The sequence below is a fragment of the Telmatherina bonti genome, assembly GCF_933228915.1.
Source record: "Telmatherina bonti genome assembly, chromosome: 20".
Classification (NCBI taxonomy): domain Eukaryota; kingdom Metazoa; phylum Chordata; class Actinopteri; order Atheriniformes; family Telmatherinidae; genus Telmatherina; species Telmatherina bonti.
In genome coordinates this window covers 12123816-12143735 of record NC_136618.1, presented here as the reverse complement: position 1 = coordinate 12143735, position 19920 = coordinate 12123816, and the positions used below count along the sequence as shown (strand labels likewise).

Genomic DNA, 19920 nt, shown 5'->3' with positions numbered 1-19920 from the left:
CCATTATTGTAAGAAGTTTTATGTATACTTTACTTTTAATAGACCAACCCCACCAGTTGCCCCACCATGTCTGAGTACTGCCTTTGGGAGATGAAAGACTAAAACATATATTAGGATGCTTGTAAGAACTGTTGAGATTCACTACACCGAGCTACCTAGCCCTTGTGTCATGATGTGTTTTGTGTTGTGTCTGTAGTTCTAGTTTCCTGGGTTTTTTTGGGGGGGGTTTTTTTGTTTTTTTTTTTGTTTTTTTCCCTGTTCAGTCCCCTTGCCTTGTTTCCTGTGTAGCCTTATTCCTGTTCAAAGTTTTCACCTTGTCTTGTTAATTTCATCCATTTCCCCTGTGTCTTGTTGTGTTCTTGTGTGTATTTATACCCCCTGATGCAGCGTTTTGTTCCTGGATCATTGTACGTGTTTGAACATGTGTCCATTGCCTTTAGTTCCAAAATTAATACCGGTAAGTTCTGCGAAGTCCTCTACCATCGATCATGGCACCTTAGTGGAAGAAACAATTGTGCTTTAACTGTAAAACAAAATGCCAGAAAAGGCGAAGTCTTTCGGTAATTATTGCTAACGTTTAATCCGGACACTTAGCCTCTACTGTTCATGGTGAATCAAAGCTGGCCAGCTTAGCTGAGCTTGGCTTAGCTTATCTTAGCTTAGTTTAGCTGAGCTTATCTTAGTTTAGCTTAGTTTAGCATACACACTTGTCTCCATTTCTATAAAAAAAAAAGTGGGGGGTTTTCTCCTTTGATTGTTAAATTTATCTTAATTATTCTTTAAATGGAAGCTATACACCATTCCAGCTAAGAGAACATTGCTAAGACTCCGTCAGGTTAGCCGTTTACTGACAAGAGTCCAGGCCATCAACACCACCATGTTTTCACTTTAAATTTGTTAAGGTTTTCAAGTCAACAAAGAGTGCTTAAAGTCAGCAACATAATCAATAAGTTATACTAACTTCACCTCAATGTCAGGTCAGTGATATAAAAACATTTTACTCTTGGCTATCATGGAATGAATAACTTTCTATCTCTGTTTAAAGACTCTTATCTGTAGAACAGAAATCTCTGACAACATAGAAGCAACTTTGTGTGAAAAATAGATTTTCTTAATCCCTTCTCGCTGTGTTTCTGTTCCCTTTATTTCTCCTGTTAGTCTCCTCGGCTTGGTGGCCGTCCCTGTGAAGCCCTCAGCATGTTGGCGCTTCAAAGGCATCCCAGAATAAATCAAGACCGCTCAAGATTAACGGTGGCAAATTATTCATGAACCCAAGGTCTCCTGGCCGGGAATAGCATAGTGTCCTGGGCAACATGTCACAAGGCATTGGTGCTAAAGAAAACATTCGTACACATGCACGCACAACACCCACACTCACAAACAAACACATCTTCCTGCTGCCACCCAGCACAGCTCCCACTTAAATTAAGTGGGGTTTTTTTTGTTGTTGTTGTTGTTTCTCAGTTTGTACACACATTTCATTCCTAACAGCCAGAGGGAAAATAGGAAGGAAGAGCAGGAGAGAGGTCAACGCTGCTGCGTGTTGTCGTACTCCTTCTACAATCTTCTCACTCATATCCAAGCTTTGTTGATGTAATCAATATACCAGCACAGTTTGGTGTAGTGTGGGACTTCAGCAACCTGATTATTGGCAGCCTGACTGACTGCATTCAGCGGATGTGGGAACAGCAGCTCCGATAATGCAGTCAAAGCAGAGGGAGCTCGGAGGGAGTATCCGTTTAGCAGTGACCAGCCTCGGCCTGCGCTGATTCCCCTGTAATAGGCTTTGGGCTTGGCTCCCACCGGAGAGTTTGGTTGACAATCTGACAAAGTTATCTGAAGATAAATGGGTTACGGGTCGGAGGCGGCACGAGAGGGGAGAGGGAGCGACTTGACTTGTCAGTGATGTTTTGATGGAGGATGTGTATCGCCGCAAGCGCCGGCGCTAGCAGGTCCCCCCAGGTAGATGGAAAGATTGTCTTTGGCTGTATCTGCAAACAGAGCACTGCTGTGTGCCCGCCTCATCTTTCGGCCCATTGGTAAATCTGATAGCTTTATTAAGAGGGAGTTTTGCAAGGGCAGAACACAGCGCATGTGATACGCCACCAGCAAGCCTGGAGAAACCTGACGCAAAGGTCACGAGTTCGACAGTTTAGATGGACAACACTGATAGGCCTAAACAAGCACTCGTCCTGTATCAGCCTATACTATAATCCATTTAAGTAATAACTGGAACTGTCTTTCACTCCGGCCACCCTCACTTGGACAAATGCACAAACCCAAGTTTACGCACATACAAGTACAAAAGGTCCCCCCCATTCACACACAAACACACACTATACAGGAGAGCACCTATCACTAAGCCAGGCCTCTTTCTACCCTTTAATTCCCCAGATAAACAGACTTTTCTCTGATCCTGTCAGTCTGCGTTATCTGCAGCGCCGGTCAGCCGGTCCGCTACTGTGGAGCGAATTAGGCCCCTAAATGTCAAAATTGCTACACTTTATTAAGTTAATTAGAGGCTGAGTGTACACGGAGACAGGGAGGAGAAGCACAGATGGACAGAATGACAAACACGAGGAGCAGCCACTGCAGAATATGCAATGCAGTTAAAAAACAGTGCACTTAAAAACACACGTACGGTTATAAATATGTATTCGTTAAATGAGGCAGCTCATCGCATATGCACACTTCAAAGCACACAACCTTTGACCTTATTACATCTTGCTGAAATTAAATACTATAAGCCAGTGCACCTGCAAGTTGGTGGAAGTGAAATCATATGTGCTGCATATTGGGTTCCATTTGGTCAATGGCGATAATTCCCCCCACACACACAGAGGCAAAACATTAATAAATGCACAAAATGATGTTCAGTCGGTCAATAAGGTATTTTACAAGCTTTAAATTACTACATCTTAACATTTCTATTTATAGCCCCTTTAGCTTAGAAGATGGTGTTTAAACAGCTTGTTTCAATTAGTTGATCAAGTGATTAATTGGTCCATTACAAGGTGAAAATCCATGACAGCACCACCCTTTTCTTCTAATTAACTTTACCTTCTTGTTGTTTAGGGTCAAACCGTTGCAAAAACAACTAGCCATGTTTTTTTCCTGTACCATTAACCCTCGTGATTAAGCAATGGAAAAGCTACAACACTTCCCTGGAATTAGACATTTGATGAAGCTGACAGATGGCCTCCATGTCCTCAAACACTTTCTCCTGACTGCAAATGGTGATTTTAGTCTGCTTCTCCTAAATTCTGTTCAGCACCCTCAAATCCGTAATTTTTTCTTTTTTTTTTTTTTAAACCTTTCCACCATCTCAACACTTGAAAGCGAACCGCTGATCAATGCTTTGCAGACTGTACTAATCGATTCAGAGTGAACAGAGGGAGACGGGTTTAATGGCTGCTCCTGACTGAACAGGCCTTCCCATATGAGAGCAATTGTTCATTACAGGGCTATTTCATGGTGTTCGTCACTTTGCAAGCTTCTGTCTTTCATTCAGCGGCGCGTTGGTTGGAGGAATGGCCCGGGGATATATTGTCTGCGCAGAGCTTGAATGTTGTCATGCTAGTTCCCAGTGATTTGCCTTGTGCGATTCAAGGACTTTGAAAAATGGGAAATGTGTTTCACAGGCTTGGGAGAAAGGGGGCTGCATGTGATATCAGTGTTACCCCGTGCAGGATGTTAAGAAAAATCTGTGGGAGAATGGAGTTATGTGTCAGAACAGTCTGAATCTGAAAGTAATGTTTTAGTACTTATGGCAGCTTTAATGTTTTATTCCAATCAGCTCAGCATCCAGGTTTTTCAAATGATTTTCGGTGTTTTTCAGCTTTAACGCAGAACAATTGAATTCACACAGCACACACAGAGGTTTATAGGATTCCCATTCGGCGCACTATGGATGCTTTGTTATTAAATAAGCATGTTCGCAGCTATGTTACTCCAAAGAAGCCAAAAGCAATAAGTCACTCATGCTCGGAGTTGAATTATTTACCCTACATTCCAACAATATGTAAAGTATCTAAAGTATCTCAATCGAAATCTTCCTGCAACACAGCTCAGTGACTCTCCCTCCATATTAAACAGAGACCTCTGGGCATGACAGCAGACATACATTATTTCTACCTCACACTCGCGCTCGTACATCTACACACCACACACTGCACATAGCTCCACATATAACCTCTGATGCATTATTTCTCTTAGCCTTCAGTGTGAGAGTCACAGGTGAGTCCTGCTGCTTTCATCATCTAGCTGGCTGTCCGGCTGGCTGGCTGGAGTCTCATCTGTCCCTGGGTTGAAATTGCCAATAAAGAGGGCTTCATATAGATCACCCCCAACGGGCGCTGGCGACCTGTCATGAAGACCATGATTCCTCGCTCTTGGAGAGGAGAAGAGGGACAAATAACCTTCTGAATCTCCCTATTTCTATCTCTACACCCAACCCCCTTGACGGTACATCTTCTTTTTTAGACACACACACACGCTTTCTCTCTCTCTCTCACTTCAGCAGGCCATAAAGTGCCACACAGAAGGGATATAGTGGACACGGTCATATGAGAGACAAGTGCCAGCCTGAGCTTTCACTCTCTCGCTCCAGAGGCAGTGAATCAAACTAATGGGTTAAAGATATGGAGACGGATGAGCGGGGTGGATTAGGAGCTGGGCTGAGGTTTCCCAAACGCGTTCTTGTGCGCCTGTGATTCTTAAATGCTTTAAACTGAGCAATGAAAAAGATAGAGCTTCGTTTTAACCTTTGGAAAGTGGCAGCACCCGATTCCTTTTACCAAAGCAGACCGCTGAACCTCACCTTTACCTCATATTATCAGGCATGACACAAATTTGTTGCATCATGCACATTTTTAGTCATGATGTGAAATAACAAAGTGATTTCTATGCAGAACCATGACCCGACTATGAGATTGTTCCACTGCATGAACAGTATTGCTTTTAGTGATTCCTTTGCCTCTATAAGTTTGCCACCATCTGTATTTAACAGTCGCTTTCCAGCCTCAGATTTTTTTTTAAAGAAAAAGTTGATTTTCACAAGGTAGAGCTTTAGCTGAGATGCAGCTGGGATGTGAGCAAAGATGGGACTTTGGGATTTTTGGAAGACCCACAGTGCTCCCTGCTGGTCAAAGACAGAACAGCAGTTTCAGTGGCCAGACTTCAGCAAGTATGACTTTCAATCTCCTAACTACATGGGAGTCTCCCTGATCCAGCTTCCAGCCACAGAGAGAGCACCGGCATAACAGCTTCCTCCAAGATTCGGTCTGAATCATGGATGAGAGACACAGGAAGAGAGAATGAGACACAGAGATGGAGAGATGGAGAGAAACCTGCATGGCCAGTGGGCAACTTCAATAAAAGACAATCTGACTTTTCAGAAGCTATAATAATCAAGATCCTCCCCTCCCCCTTGTTTGTCTGAGGGGGACACGGGTGGCAATAGAGGAAGAAATCCAGAGTGGTAATTAATACTCCTAAGTGACTGTTGCTGGATGGGAGGAAGGGACGGGGTCTGTGAGCTGGTACTGTGTCCCCCCAGCATGTCCCACAGTCTTGTGGGTTGGCATCTAAGCAAAGAAGAAGGAAATGGAGATACTGCTGTTATTACTTGTTCATTTGTCTTTGGGGGGGGCCTCTGCCGATCAGAGTCCCAGACGCCCCCCTTCTGCACACACACACACACACACACATTAATGAATACGCCTTCCAATGCTAATCTTGTGTCACAAACGTTAAAGAAAGACATGAAATGCCACAAAAATGTCAACTCTCCACCCCTGTCACTGCCATATCCAGCCCCCCCTCCTTTGTAAACAATCTCGCACATGGACTCATTTGCATGTGTGCATGTGTTGATGTGTGATGGAACGAGGGGACCCGCTTGTTGTTTTTAGCCTTTGGGTGCCTGCTTCTGCATGGAGCAGCAGGGTGGTTGGTATAATCCCATCACTGTTGTCGTCACGAGGGCCCACGGGGTCCCGCCTGGAGCTGCGACATTTCTGGCATCCTCCAACTCCCCTTCACTTCCAGAGCCAGCAGCTCCAGAGCCAAAAGACACACTACTGTTAGTCATGTACTTCTCGGACTGAAAGTGACTTACTGTATAGTAAGAACCGTGTCCCCATGACATTTAAGTTTGTTAGTCAAAATGTGGGTGTTAAAACTAAACCTGGGATGAACAGAAAACATTTCAGATATCCTTTTTCATATCCAAATAATTCCAGTTGAAACTTTAGTCCAGTTTTCTGAGGTATTAAAACCATTTCTTTAGGTTTCTTTGAGGTTTAATGATGCTAACCCAAATTCTACGTTCACATCATTTGCATTTAGACACAACATATTCTCTGAGCAGGCTGAAATCCACAACACAACCTGACTGCAGCTGAAGGTGTAGGCAGCAAGCTAACCCCCAAACACACACACACACACACACATATAATACATCTGTCTGTCTTCATCCCACAGCTCTCAGCTTTCTCCCGAGCTGTCACACAGCCGCCTGGCGCCTGTCCCCATGTTCGCTCCGTGGTGGGGATCCGACCTAACACCAATATGTAATTTCACCAATCCATGCTGACAGCGTTCATATCTACTACTCACAACCAACGCCCCTCCTGCTCCCCCCTTTTTCTCCTCTCCCTCCGTGGGCATCTGTGTGGTTTGAACTCAGCATTCAGCCAAAGAGCTTTCACAGGTCATAAAAGGTAAGAGAGGAGACAGGCGATGCTGAGGGCCCTGCATCCCGGCCAGACAAATCAGTGTAACAGCATACTGTAAGCTACCAAGTAGGCATCGGGGGGGATGTAACTACCAGGTCTGAGGCTGCGTTTATGGCTACGCCCGCCATGGGAAGCCCCACGGCACTATCAGTGACCCCCCACAGTAGATTTCTTTGCTAATTTGACCCCAGATTCTGTATCACAATCGGGCATGAGAAAACTCCCGCAGGCTACAGTTAGTCCAAGGCACTGGGGATCGTTGTCCTCAGTCCGCCTGAGTACAGACAGGATGTGGCAGCTTGGAGGCATTCAGCTAAAGGAGATGCACTTTAACGCTGCAGGCATGCATTTATGGGAGCCCTACTAGGATAAAAGTGTATGACATAGTGGAGCCTATAAACAAACAGCAAAAAAATGGAAGGTTAGATGATAAAAAAGTATATATAAATATATATACTGAGAATTAGCCTTACCTTGTTCCATGGCATCTAATCATTTGTGATAGTCTGTGTACTCATTCTTATAATTAATTTGTTTTCTGGGACAGCTTTTTCTCAACAAATTGGGTTTAAAAATATCATCTGTTCTTTTACATTAAGTGGATGCCGTGAAAAAAAAAAAAAGGAGCATTGCGGAGGGAAATAAACATCAATGGAAGTAGCTCACATGAAAAGCAGCTGCTGCCGGCTCTGGATGTTTGGGATTAAACTTCTGTCAGACTAACGCATGATCGAGGTGTTATTCATCTAATTGTGAAGATTTGTCCACAGTGTTCACGTCACAGTTAATGTGCAAAAAAAAAAAAAAAAAAAAAAAAAAAAATAGTCATGTGTGATAAATGTGATATTCACCGTGTAACGGCAATGAATATAGTTTAATTTAAAACACCAAATGATCAGTTTATTCTAGCTCAGATTTCACCAAATACATTTGACTTCTTGAGTTTCTTTATTGAGAAAACCCATAAAAAATAAGATAAATACAAGAAGGCATTGCTATTGTGCTTTCATCGTGTTACACTACTTTAAGGGAATAACTTATTCCAATAAAGTAACTAATTATTCTATTAGATTCTATTAGAATCTATCCCAAAGGACACACCTAATAACTCTTCTGCAACAGCTCACTGTGCTTAAAGCTAAATATTTATATTTAAGTGCTGTATACTGAGTTTAATACAATTTTAAAATAAGCTGATTATTTTCTCTGCTGAAGAGGTAATCTGCTTGCTATGATTTGTTTTACTACTTTTGTTGTTTATTTGTCAGCTGTATTGCGTAAAATTTAAAAGTCATTAAACTTTTTGAAGAATTACCGTCATTGGTCATTTTATTACAGTTAATGGATTGGTGTTTTTTTGTTTGGTTTTTTTTGCTTTCAGAACACCCTTAATTCTTCATGCCAAAGATTCTGCAAGGAGTTGAAAACATTCCTCAGAGATTTGACTCAATGTTGACGTGATAGCAACACAAAGTTTCTGCAGATGTGTTGCCTGCACATCCATGATGAGAATCTCTCACTCCATCATATCCTATAGAGGTTCTATTGGACTGAGATCTGGGGACTGTGGAGGTCATTGGTCATAGGGATGGATATGGGCAGGAACAATGTTCAGGTACGCTGTGGTGTTTAATTGATGTCACACAGGGACAAAGGGGGGCAAAATGTGTCAGGAAAATATCCCCACCATCAGCCTGAACCATGGATATAAGGCAGAACTGATCAATTGATTCATGTTGTTTCATGTTGCAGCTGAAACAGAGACTCATCAGACCTGGTGACGTTTTTCCATCCTCTGTTGTCCAGTTTTGGTGAGTCTTGAACTGTAGCCTCAAGTTCCTTTTTGTTGCTGACAGGAGTGGAACCAAGTCTGGTTTTCTGCTGTTGTATCCCATTTATATTAAATTCAGAGATGGTTTTTTGCATACCTTGCTTGTAATCTGTAGGTATTTGAGTTTCTGCTGCCCAGTTTACCCATCTGACCAGTAACATCAACAAGACATTTTGGTTCAGAAAACAGCTGCTCACTGGGTATTTTCTTTTTTCAGATGATTCTTTGTAAACCCTAGAGATGGCTGTGTGTGAAAAATCAAATAACTTATAATAATCTTTGAACTAGGAAATCAAAAACTTTTTAAATGCATGTAAAGTTTTAGGGGGAAAAAAACAAGAAAAATTAATATTTGGTAAAACTGATTCTCATCATCTCTTTGTATCTTTCATTTTAGTCTGAAAAAGGCAACAGAATCCAGGAAGAAAAGGATTAGTTTAATTCATGTTACCAGGGAGATTAACAAGAAATAAAGTCATTTTATCTAGGTGAGTTTTTTTTTTTGTTTGTTTGTTTGTTTTGTTTTGGGGTTTTTTTGCTGAAAGTGAAAGGAGAGATTGCAGTACAACACAGCTCAGCTGTTACTCTGTGATCTCATACATAAACACATAAGCACATAGTCACACACTCACCTGGACAGAACATAGTTGGTTAAAGTGGCTTTGAATGACAGGTGACATTTCATTATGGGGAAATCATGGAAGCATTCTACATATCCAAATGGACATGACTCAGTGTCACAGCCATGACACAGAGCAGACATGTGGGCAGACTGGACTAGAAAACTTTGTAGCTTTGTAAAATTTAAAACCCTCAGGTATTATTCAATAGTCAAATAAGTACTCTCGAGAAGATTTCTTTAATATAATTCATGTTGCTGTGAACTGGCAGCACTAAACAGATAAATGCGGTGCTTGGATGTTAAAAGATTGAAAAACAGCATTTTTTTTAGGGAGGTGCAATGTTTTTTGCTTGTTATTTCTTTTTAAATTTAGTTGTAAAATCTATTAGCAAGTTCTTATTTTTATTTTTATGCTGTAGGTTTTTACAAAACTTGTGATTTTCTTTATTTGATTCATTTGTTCTCATTTACAATCCAGGTTTCTGATTTTATCTTATTTATTTCAAGCTTTTTATTACGCTGATGCAATATGACGATATCGACTCGCTGGCTGCAGGATTTGTTTTTACTGGTTATCTTTACTGTCATTCAAGCGTCAGTAGGCGGGCGTTGAGACTTTTATCCAATCAGATTTGTCGCTCACTGGGCCGCCCTCCTCGACACCCAGAAACATGGCGTTACGGGAGTTATCATCGCTGGAGAAATATCTAGGCCTTAAAAAACCGAATAAGTATAGTACGCAAGGAGAAAAAAAGGTAATGTGATTGTGTCATTGCTGTCCTCTTCGCTGTTATCAAGATATTTTTATTTACTGGAAAGGAGGCGTGTAGGCAGATGTATCAATGTAGTCCATGCTGGCTAGCAGGGGATGCTAACAGGCTAGACATGTGTATGCAGGATAAATTGTGTCTTTTAGTCATCAGCAAACTGGTAACTGAGATTCATCTCATATAGAAACACATCCTGATGTCACAGTTTGATGGCAACTCGTAGATTTCCTACGTGTTAGCGTTATGAAGAGTCGTATTTGTGCATGGCCGTCCATACAAAGTAAGCTGGGGTGGAGGTGCCAGCCAATGAATGAATGAATGAATGGATGGATGGATGTTTCTTTATTTCAGACAAAATAAAATTTAATCAACAGGTTAAAGAAGTAGCAATTATTATAGCGCTTATAAAGGAGCAGGATGAAGCAATGCTTATCTATTCCTGCCCCCCCTTTACAATTATAATCTTTTCTTTCTTGCAGTCGTTTAAATAATCCCTTAAAAAGTCAGTTTTCTTTTTTTTATGGAAAAAAATAACTAAATGCAAATAAATATAGACGTGTACACATACATGCTCGTACACATCTGCATACATACATACATACATACATATACATATGCTTTAAAACCCAGTGAAGTGGGTGTGCACTTCCAGTATGGATGATAGGTGGGTAAAAGGGACAGATCTACTTCAGAATGAAGGGCTTTCACTTTTTAAAGATGGTTCACTGAAATGCAAATAGAAAAAAAATGAAGTAAAAGAGTTAAATCTGTTATTTTAATGAGCTATCAATTATTGATTACATGTTTGTCACTTCTGCTGTGAGACATTCCTTCATACCCAAACATCTGCTGTCATGTCTGAGTTAAAACTAGTGGGAAATGTCAGAGAGTCAGGTACTGAAATTTACGTTTTAAACTTTTATCACCCTTGCTGTGACACACATTTCCCTGTAGGTACCTGTGCTGCAGAATAATAACGGTCCTCCGTTGGTGGGGCTGGTGACCATCGCCTGTCACCTTGTGAAAGAAGCCAAGCGGCCTGATCTTCTGGGCGACACGGCAGAGAACAGGGCAGTGGTGCACCAGTGGCTGGAGTACAGAGTGACCAAACTCGACGGCTGTACAAGAGAAGACATCAAGACCATCCTGAAGGTCGAAAAATCACATGAAACATTTGTGAACCAAACCCCAAATATTTTAGTTATTCCAAAGCCAGCTGTTTTCTACCAGCCGGTCAATGCTAAAAGTTCAGTCTTTATATATTTAGGATTCATGAAAGTGAAATAACTTCCTATGTTTTAGAGGTGTCACATCATCTCAGTGTCTTCCACCATCTACCAGCTAGATCAGTGTATATGTGTATGTGTCCGCCTTGTTAAGGCACAAGCGACAGGAGTAAAGACTGATGTATGGCCCCTTAAGTGACATGGCCCCACACGACAGAGAAAACGGCTTTAATGTGCCTGACGCCATTCAGTGTGAAACGGATCGTCAGCCACTGGTCTGCTGGACGCTAGGCGCCTCTTGGCACCGTCCTGTCAGCGTGAAATGTCTGCATTTTATGCGTGTGTATGTGTGTGCACACTTCACTGCTTGACATGCTGTTGTGGCATGGCTGAGGAGTCATGCTGTGTTGCAGCATGTTATCTGGACAGGCCTCTTAAATATTTTAATGGTGCCACTTGCAGAAGGAAGTCGCCTTGAGCGGCGCAGCTTTGGTGCCCGGTGGCCCCCTGTCCTGCCCCGCTGCTTTAGCCGCATCCTTAACACTCTTCTGTCAAGCACACCAGTCATCTCCCATTAAATTACCCAGAGATAAAATAGGAAATAAAAAAGTATCAACAGCAGGAGTCTTAAACTTCACAACCCCGGGATGCAAATAAGAAAATCATACTTTTATCAAGCTGCGCCGTGGTTCTAAAGTAAACATCTTCTTACTCTTGTAAGATTCTTATAAACATGCCAGGCCTTTTTTCAACCCACATAACTAATATGATTGAACAAAATCTGCCACCTTAAACCAATTAGACAGAATTTAACAACTGTCATTTGCTTTGTGATGCAGATACTCAAACATGCAGCTCATTACCGCGTCCAGCAACAAAAACTATACCCAGCAACAACACAAAAAGAACCAGAGAACATTTTCACTTGACATTTTCTGCCTGATACTCGACTTAATGCATTCAGGAAGTAAAATGTTAAGTCGCCTGAAGGTTGTGGGCCAGAAGAAAAGCTGTGCAAATCTGTGTGGTTGTTGAAGTTAAAGGACGGCCTCAAGAATATAAAGATGTCTCTGGAGAGTCTGAACATCACACATGAACACAGTATTTGTAGAGAATAGAGGGAAAGGATGGATATAAAGTTGTCCAACTCATTGTGCAATCTATTTATTTGTTAGTTAGACTTAGAAAAACTTCCATTTCTACCCAAAGGGCCAAAGTCGCTTTAGCTGCAGATTTTTGTTCATATTTCGAAAACATTTTTTAGTCCCAAACTGTGGGGTTGTCTAGTCCTAGGAATGCTTCTGCTGTATTTTCCTGGAATATCTCAGTGGAGTAATGCACAGTTTTAAGGAGGAGCAGGTAGAAGAGAACCCAGGTTTGAGCTCCACGCGTTGGGTGGGGGGTTAGCAGAAGAGCTCTCCTCTGATGCACGACTGAGCTTTGGCTCCATGGCTGTAGGCTAAGAAAAGCAAGGATCTGATTCTTGAAGGGGAGGAAGTCTGCAGTCTTCATGCCTTGTTTGGCATCGCCCACTCTTGCCGCACAATAACTTCATTTGCCCCGAAGATGCTTCTGTGTGTTTCTGCGTGTGTGTGTGTGTGTGTGTGTGCGTGTGTGTGCGTGTGTGTGCGGTGTCGCACAATGTACAAGTGCTAAAGATGGTCCCTTCCCGTGGGACCAGCACGTCCATGCACAGACGATGACTGAGAGACACACAGAAAGTGGCCCAAGTTTGAGACAGCTTCATTAGATTTGCGAGCTAGAGTTGCCGTCATCTCGTAGCGAAGTAAACAAACAGCCCGTTGCGTACGGCATCTGTGCGAAGTCGTGAGGAGGTACGGCGCACCCCCTCAGGTTACATATCATTCCTATTCACATCACAGACACGCATGCTAGCAAGCCAGGCTTCAGACTACCTCACGCACCCACAGATATATAGGTTAATGAACCTGCTGTGTCCCCTTTAGGTCTGTAGCGTCCAAATAAGAAGTAATGATATTTATATATGTTTTAAACAAAGCAGAATATTTCCAGCTGATTTGAAAATGAAAGAAGAAAAAAAAAAAGCAGCTTCTAGTCCAAAATAACATTTCCTCCTCTTAAAGGTAGCTTCATTAGTGATTCATGCAATGCATTCGTCTGTCATGTGAAGACAAGTGTGTTTACACGGAAATCTTTACCATAATGCATACATTAGCATATGTAATGCATCATTTGCATAACGGCTGCTGTTTGGGGAAATGTCCTCTTTCAGGATCTCAACGTCTACCTGCAAGACAAGGTCTACCTGGCTGGGAACCAGTTCACCATAGCTGATGCTTTCATGTACTACGGACTACATCCACTCGTAGTAAGTGACCTTCCCTCTTCTTCTTCACTGCACCTTTTAGTCGCTTTTTAATCATGTGGGTCAGTCGTTCTGCTACTTCTCTTTTTATAAATGTGCAGCTTTTAGACAATGCAATGAAACTTTGGAGCTCTAGATTTCCTCATGCATGGCTAAACTTGATTGATTTACTGTGTCTGGGTGCATTCCCAGCGCTGTTTAGTAACAACTCAGCCATCCATCCCTTCTTCCATCCTTTTCCCTTCCTATCAGCACTCACTTTAGTCAAACCACAGCTCTAATTATCAATTTGTTATCGTATATAAGACACAATTAGACCAGTCATCTGGCTAAAGGGCATCAAGAGCAAGCTGGCAATAAACACACGGATTATAAACACATTCTCAGTTCTCTTCAAACAGAGAGTGATGTGGCATAAAGTGATGTCTTTAGCCTCAGACCAGGGACAAGTAAGTTTGTTACGCCTTGTAGGATAAAAGACAAGTGAGTTCAGAAATGGGAAAGGCAGAATGAGATGGAGGGAGGGGAGAGATCACATGTTAGGAGATGTCAGTGGTTGTGGCGGAGATGGAAGTTTGCACCACGCCACCAGGCAGAGGAGCGTCACTTTGGTTTGCAATCAGTGCGGTTTTTAACCTCGGGGACAGCGGGTCAGCGAGCCCAACCTTCGGCCACAGCCTGCGCCGATGTTCAATTCATGGAAAACAACTTTCCACAGACATTAAACCTGACTGATGCTAGAATGGTTTTAGGCTCAGTTGGTGTGTGTTTGGGTGGGGGGGGGGGTGTCCATATTTTATTTAATGAGATAATGAAAAACGACTGATAAGATTTAATTATCAAAGACGTCTCAGTGAGTCTTGTTGCGTTGAATTTGAAGCCACCTGCTTCTTCCACAAGCTGGTGGGAGTACTCCACTGGACACAAACTTTCTGTTGGTTTCAGACATTAACATTAGGGCTGTGACGATATGCATTTGTGCCGATTAGATTTAAATTGTAGTTCTCAAATCTTCAATATTGCTGATTTTTGTAGATTAAAAACAAAATGTACAAAACTTTTTTTTGCTCGTCATTTTTCTTGATTTCATTTCGGAAAAAAACAACACAGTAGCCGGATCATCATTCTGCTGCTATAATGCCCAATAAGACAAGTATAAAGATCAATAAAAACAATAAAAATGACATTTTATAATGAATTATTTTTATTTGTTTTTTAAAAAAAAGATTTTTTTAAACAAAAAAAAAAAAAAAATCAATTTTAAAACTGTGAAGCAAAAAATCCCGATATTTTCCCATCCCTAATTAACAGTGAATAATCTGTTTCAAGGAGGGATTTGTTCTCATGCACTAATCATATTTAGTAAATCAGATCATATTTCCATGGTTTACAAGCTTAAAGGGGAGAAAATGACTAGAAGAGCAAAAGTAACTCAGTAATAGCAGCTATTTCTTTTGTATGTGTGTGTTGTTTTCATCTCATAATCATTAGGAGATTCTAATTTAACGTCCTGTAATCAGCTCTTCGGACATTTTAATGAAATGAAATTAAAAATACTTTATTAATCCCCAAAGGGAAATTCAATAATAAATAACTTTAAACTATACTTTTTTTTTCTTTTTCTTTTTTTTTTTTTACCTCTGCCAAGGACTTTTGTGTTTTTGTTTGAGTTGATCTGTGTGTTAGCTACTTAATGCAAAAACGTCTTAGTGGGTTTTTCTGGGTTTTTTTTTTGTTTTGTTTTTTTTTTGTTTTTTGTTACTGACAGTGGTTCTTGGTTTATCTGATTTTCCATCAACTTTTGGGAACGATCTGGAAGGATTTAAGGACTTGGACAATTTTTAAAGGATTTTTTACAATATGAGCTTTTTGGCGGAGATCTGCGCTTTCCGAGAACTCTTCTAGTTTGTTTTTATTTTTCAGATTTAGGACCCACGTCTGTCATTTAAAATCACCAAAAATTTAGTAGTAAAACTATTAGAATAGTTATTATAAATCTATATTCTCAGGTAACAGCAATAAATTAAAGCTTTTGAGTTCTAATTAAACTTCCTGAAATGAGGAAATTCCTCATCAGGAACTTTTTTTTTTTTTTTTATGCCCTCACACGAGAATTTCTTCTTCACACAGAAACTAATAAACTGCTCAGACAAACTTTTGTGAGGAATACAAACAGGAAATCAAGCAGGTCACTGTTAAGGTGCTTACTTTGCATCCTCAGTTGATGTGAATTATTTTTGATGAGCTGTTCTGTCCTTTCTTCCCACCCTCCCTCCTCCCTTAGGTGGATTTATCCATCCAGGAAAAGGAGCAGTACGTGAATGTTGCGCGCTGGTTCGACCACATCCAGCACTGCCCCGGAGTCCGACACCACCTCCCTCCACTAGTTATGCTCAGGAACAGAATCTACACCAGCAGACACCACTGAGACCTGAAAAACATCAGCGTCCTTCTCTAAACCTGCCCAGCGCGTCTCATCACAACTCTTCAGACCGTCAGAGTAGACCTGCGCTAATAATCCTCTTTAATTCAGGACTGCGTTCCATCTGCATGCCACCTCCTTCTTCCTGGTTTTGGATAATAATGATGATGACTTGTAAACATTTAGTTCAGTTCATGTTCCTGAAATCAAATCAGTTCTTTTTACTAATTCCATTAACAAACAGCGTCAGTCTTTAGAAAGGGAGGAAAAAAACTCTCATTCAGACATGTCAACACTATTTGTGAGAGTCCTGGCATCTTTACTGGGAAGGGAGCATCGACGTCAGATGGTTGCGTTGGTTTTTTTTAATGCTAATATTTGTTGCCTGTTTATAAAGGGAAGGGCGTACAGGTAGTGCTGCTTGCCTCGTTCAGCGGCGTCTCTATTTATAAATGTTTAATTTGAGCCTTGAAGATGCACAATAACAGAAGACTTAACTGAGGGTGTGTTATTTTCAGTGTAACCACAGTTCTGTTAATCCTGCATCGTTTTATCCTAAATGTGGTGGTGTGTTTGGTTGTGGCAGTTCAGCCGTTTAGCTGGACGGTGTAGTTTCTCTGTTCTTTAGTGTGTGTGTGCATATTTGCTCATTCCCGATTACATCCCCATTCTCCGTTCCACTTCCTCACCACCAGTTGTGTGGGCAGCAGTGAGCAGTTGAACGTCAGCCCCAGAGTCAGAGATCAGAGTGAGGCTCCAATCAGTCCCACTACCACCACTGTTGATGCTGCAGGCCAGAGAGAGGGCAGCGGGCTCACCAGCTGCCACACAGATCCAGCCAGCCAAGGCCAGAAACCCGGGCCCCTGGGCGACAGTCAGCCACTGTGTGTCATTTCAACCCTCATGTTCCCACGGGGCTGCTGGAGAGAGAAGGACGAAGGGAGGCGGCGAGCAAGCAAGCGAGCGAGCGAGCGAGTGAGGGAGGGAGGGAGGGAGGGAGGGAGGAATTGAAGTGATGGAGGCCACACAGGAAAAAAAAAAAAAAAAAAAAAAGAGCACCCAGGGGCCGAGGGATCTTTTTGTGACATGTGAACAATGATCTGTGCCTCCGAAAGCCCAACTGCTGCTGGCTGGAAGTGCGTTATTAGCACCATTAACACGGCAAGTCGTGGTGGCGGGACGTGTGTGTGTGTTAAAGGTAAACAAATCCAAATGAGGTACGATTTAAAGGGAATCACTGACAGTCTTCATCACTCATCAGTTTAGTCCTGCTGGAACCTTTTTCAGACCGAAACTTCTCAGAACATTTCCTGCCATGTTTTTTTTTTTTTTTTTTAATTTTATTTTAAACTCTTCCCCACTAACAGGCTCTACACATAACGTCTGGCTTAAAACTTGTTGGCTTTGTTTGTTTGATGGAAGTATGATGCTTATCCTGTGCCAATAAATCAAAGGGATGCAGAGCCTGTGACCCCTGACTTCCCTGCTGATTATTCAGTGTGTACTTTTGGTATTCTCCAAGAATTTATTTTGCGTAAAGCAGCCAGAAGACAGAAGTATTGTTCTGTGAAGTTCTGGAAGATGGCTTGCTGTGTTTGTGGAAAGTGTTGCAGAGTAGATGTGAAGGATAAAAACAGCTCGCAGTCATTTGAGCGAGCCTTGTGACTAGTTGGGCCGGTTTATGCTGTGGTCTCACATTAAAGAAGGCCTTGTCCTCCCGGTTATGTTAACACTCCGCTGGAATTCTGTTTATCACTTTCACTTGGTTTTTTGAGGTGTAAATAATCAAGTTTTGCCCACAAAAGTTGCATCTGAACAAATAGTTTTGAATACACTTGTTTGTTAGGAGGCTGTCGCTAAAAGGCGTGGTAGATGCATGTGAATGACCACATTTTGCTAAATATTTTGTTGCAAAAGATGTTTCCTAGGAGAGAGGATTAGATATTTAAAACGCCAATACAAGGTTACAAACAAGTGTAAGAGCTTGATTCAGTTTATGAATTATTTTTTAAATGTATCATTCAAACTAATTCATATATGTAAAACATGTGCAATCATGTTTGTTATATGCTGCAGTATTCATCTTTTCTTTTTTAAAATGACTGTCCGTCTCAGTTCAAGATAATTTTAAATCATCTTTAAAGACTGTAATTTAATACACTTTTGAATTTAAATCCAATTAAAACTAAACATATGATAATAATGTAATAGCTTTGTTCGTATAAAGCAATTTAGATCAAATAAATTGCTTTGCTAAGGAAAACCAACAGATTGCATAGAATTTTGTCTTTGATTCCGGCATCCCGAGCATGCACAGGGTGGCAGGTGATGCTGAAGAAGAAAATTCCTTGAACGTGAAGGAAATTCCTCCAGCAGGACCAGGCTCATAAGGGTAGCCATCAGTCTGGGCTGGTTGAGGGTGCAGAGGAAAGGAAAGCAGGTCGATAAGCACCACAACCTAATCAGATACCTGCAAAGAACGGTTAATTATAGGATGTCCCCTATAGCTGCCTGAGCATATATAGCATCTTAAGTGATGCGTAAAGATCACCCAAGTCAGGTGTAACTATAAGCTTTATGAAAAAGGAAATTTAACTTAATCTTAAAGATGGTGAGGGTGTCTGCCTCCTGAAGCCAAACTGGGAGTTGTTTCGACAGACAAGGGCCTGAAAATGGGGTTCTGACTCCCATTCTGCTTTTAAAACCTCTACAAACCAATAAACCTGCAATCCAAAAGCAAAGCGAGTTGATGGAAAATATGGACTATGACATCTTTAAGATACAAAGATCTTGGGCATGAAGCTCTTTAAATCATATCTATTACAGATTTAACAGGGAAAACTTATAATCTGGCTATTTTTTATCAGACCCCTCACTGCAGTGGTTTCAAAACAAAGCAAAACTTGCATACCTTATTTATTTTACTCTTTTCTTTGGGTTTACTTTTAGATATTACTACGTGTGCTAAACTATGGATGCCGATAGTGACTATGTTTAAAAAAGTCAATGTCATTATGTCAGCATAAGTTACCTATGTTTTTCTCTCAAGATAACTCAACTCAGCTCAACTTTATTTATAAAGCCCTTTAAAACAACCAGAGTTGAAACAAAGTGCTGTACACAATCGGCAAAAATAAAAACACAATAAAATAGTTCAAATGCAAATAAATAACATAAAAACAAGAGGTCATACAAGGAATATGGAATTAAAACAAAAAAACAATAAACCTGTTTTCTTGCAATAACTTAGTAATTTATGTTGTAACCTCAAGATAAAAACTTTTTCTTCAGGTTTTCTACTCTACAGTCATTTGGCAGGCGCTTTTATCCAAATCCACTTACATGTGAGACGTCGGATGTCTTCGGGATGGGAAAATGCCAGAGTGCCAGGAGAGAAACCATGCATACATGGTGAGAACATGCATAAAATAATTATAATTTATCTAGAGAAGTTATTACAGGAAGTGAACTGAATGGCACATGTTAATCTTAATTTACTGTCACAAATTCTTCCAAATGAACGATGCAATCAAGTGCTAATATGCTAACCAGTTATGGTAGCTCAACTTAATGTTATGATCGCAAGCTTGTATTAAGTTACAGCAGCAGATCATACCAAAAGGCAAATTTCTGGAGGTACTGAGATAAATTAACCTTTTAATCATGTTAAAATGAGCTTTGTGATCTCTAGATAACAGAATAATTAACTTGTGATCTCCAGATAACAATATCAAAATAAATAATTGCAGGTTGCTCTCGGCTTTTGTAGTAAAACGACGCTTCCAGCTCAGACTAATCATCGATGCACATTTAAAAACTTTTCTCACTTTTTCTTGCCTCTTTGCAGAGGCTGCTGGCATAATCTCAGAATGCTTTGATGGTTATGTTCACACAGCCTGGTTCCTTCCCCATCACACCTACACAGACTCAAAGCGATGAAGTCATGAGGCCACAGTAGGGAACCA

General features: G+C 41.1%; 1 protein-coding gene across 1 annotated transcript; it reads left to right on the top strand.

The window, feature by feature from the left end:
• The first annotated feature begins 9846 nt into the window (after window positions 1–9846).
• Window positions 9847–16917, top strand: eef1e1 (eukaryotic translation elongation factor 1 epsilon 1). The gene is made up of 4 exons (XM_079260068.1): window positions 9847–9945; window positions 10915–11112; window positions 13441–13536; window positions 15818–16917. The coding sequence occupies exons 1-4, from the start codon at window positions 9862–9864 to the stop codon at window positions 15959–15961; spliced, it is 522 nt and encodes a 173-aa protein (XP_079116194.1). The 5' UTR covers window positions 9847–9861; the 3' UTR covers window positions 15962–16917.
• Window positions 16918–19920: the final 3003 nt, after the last annotated feature.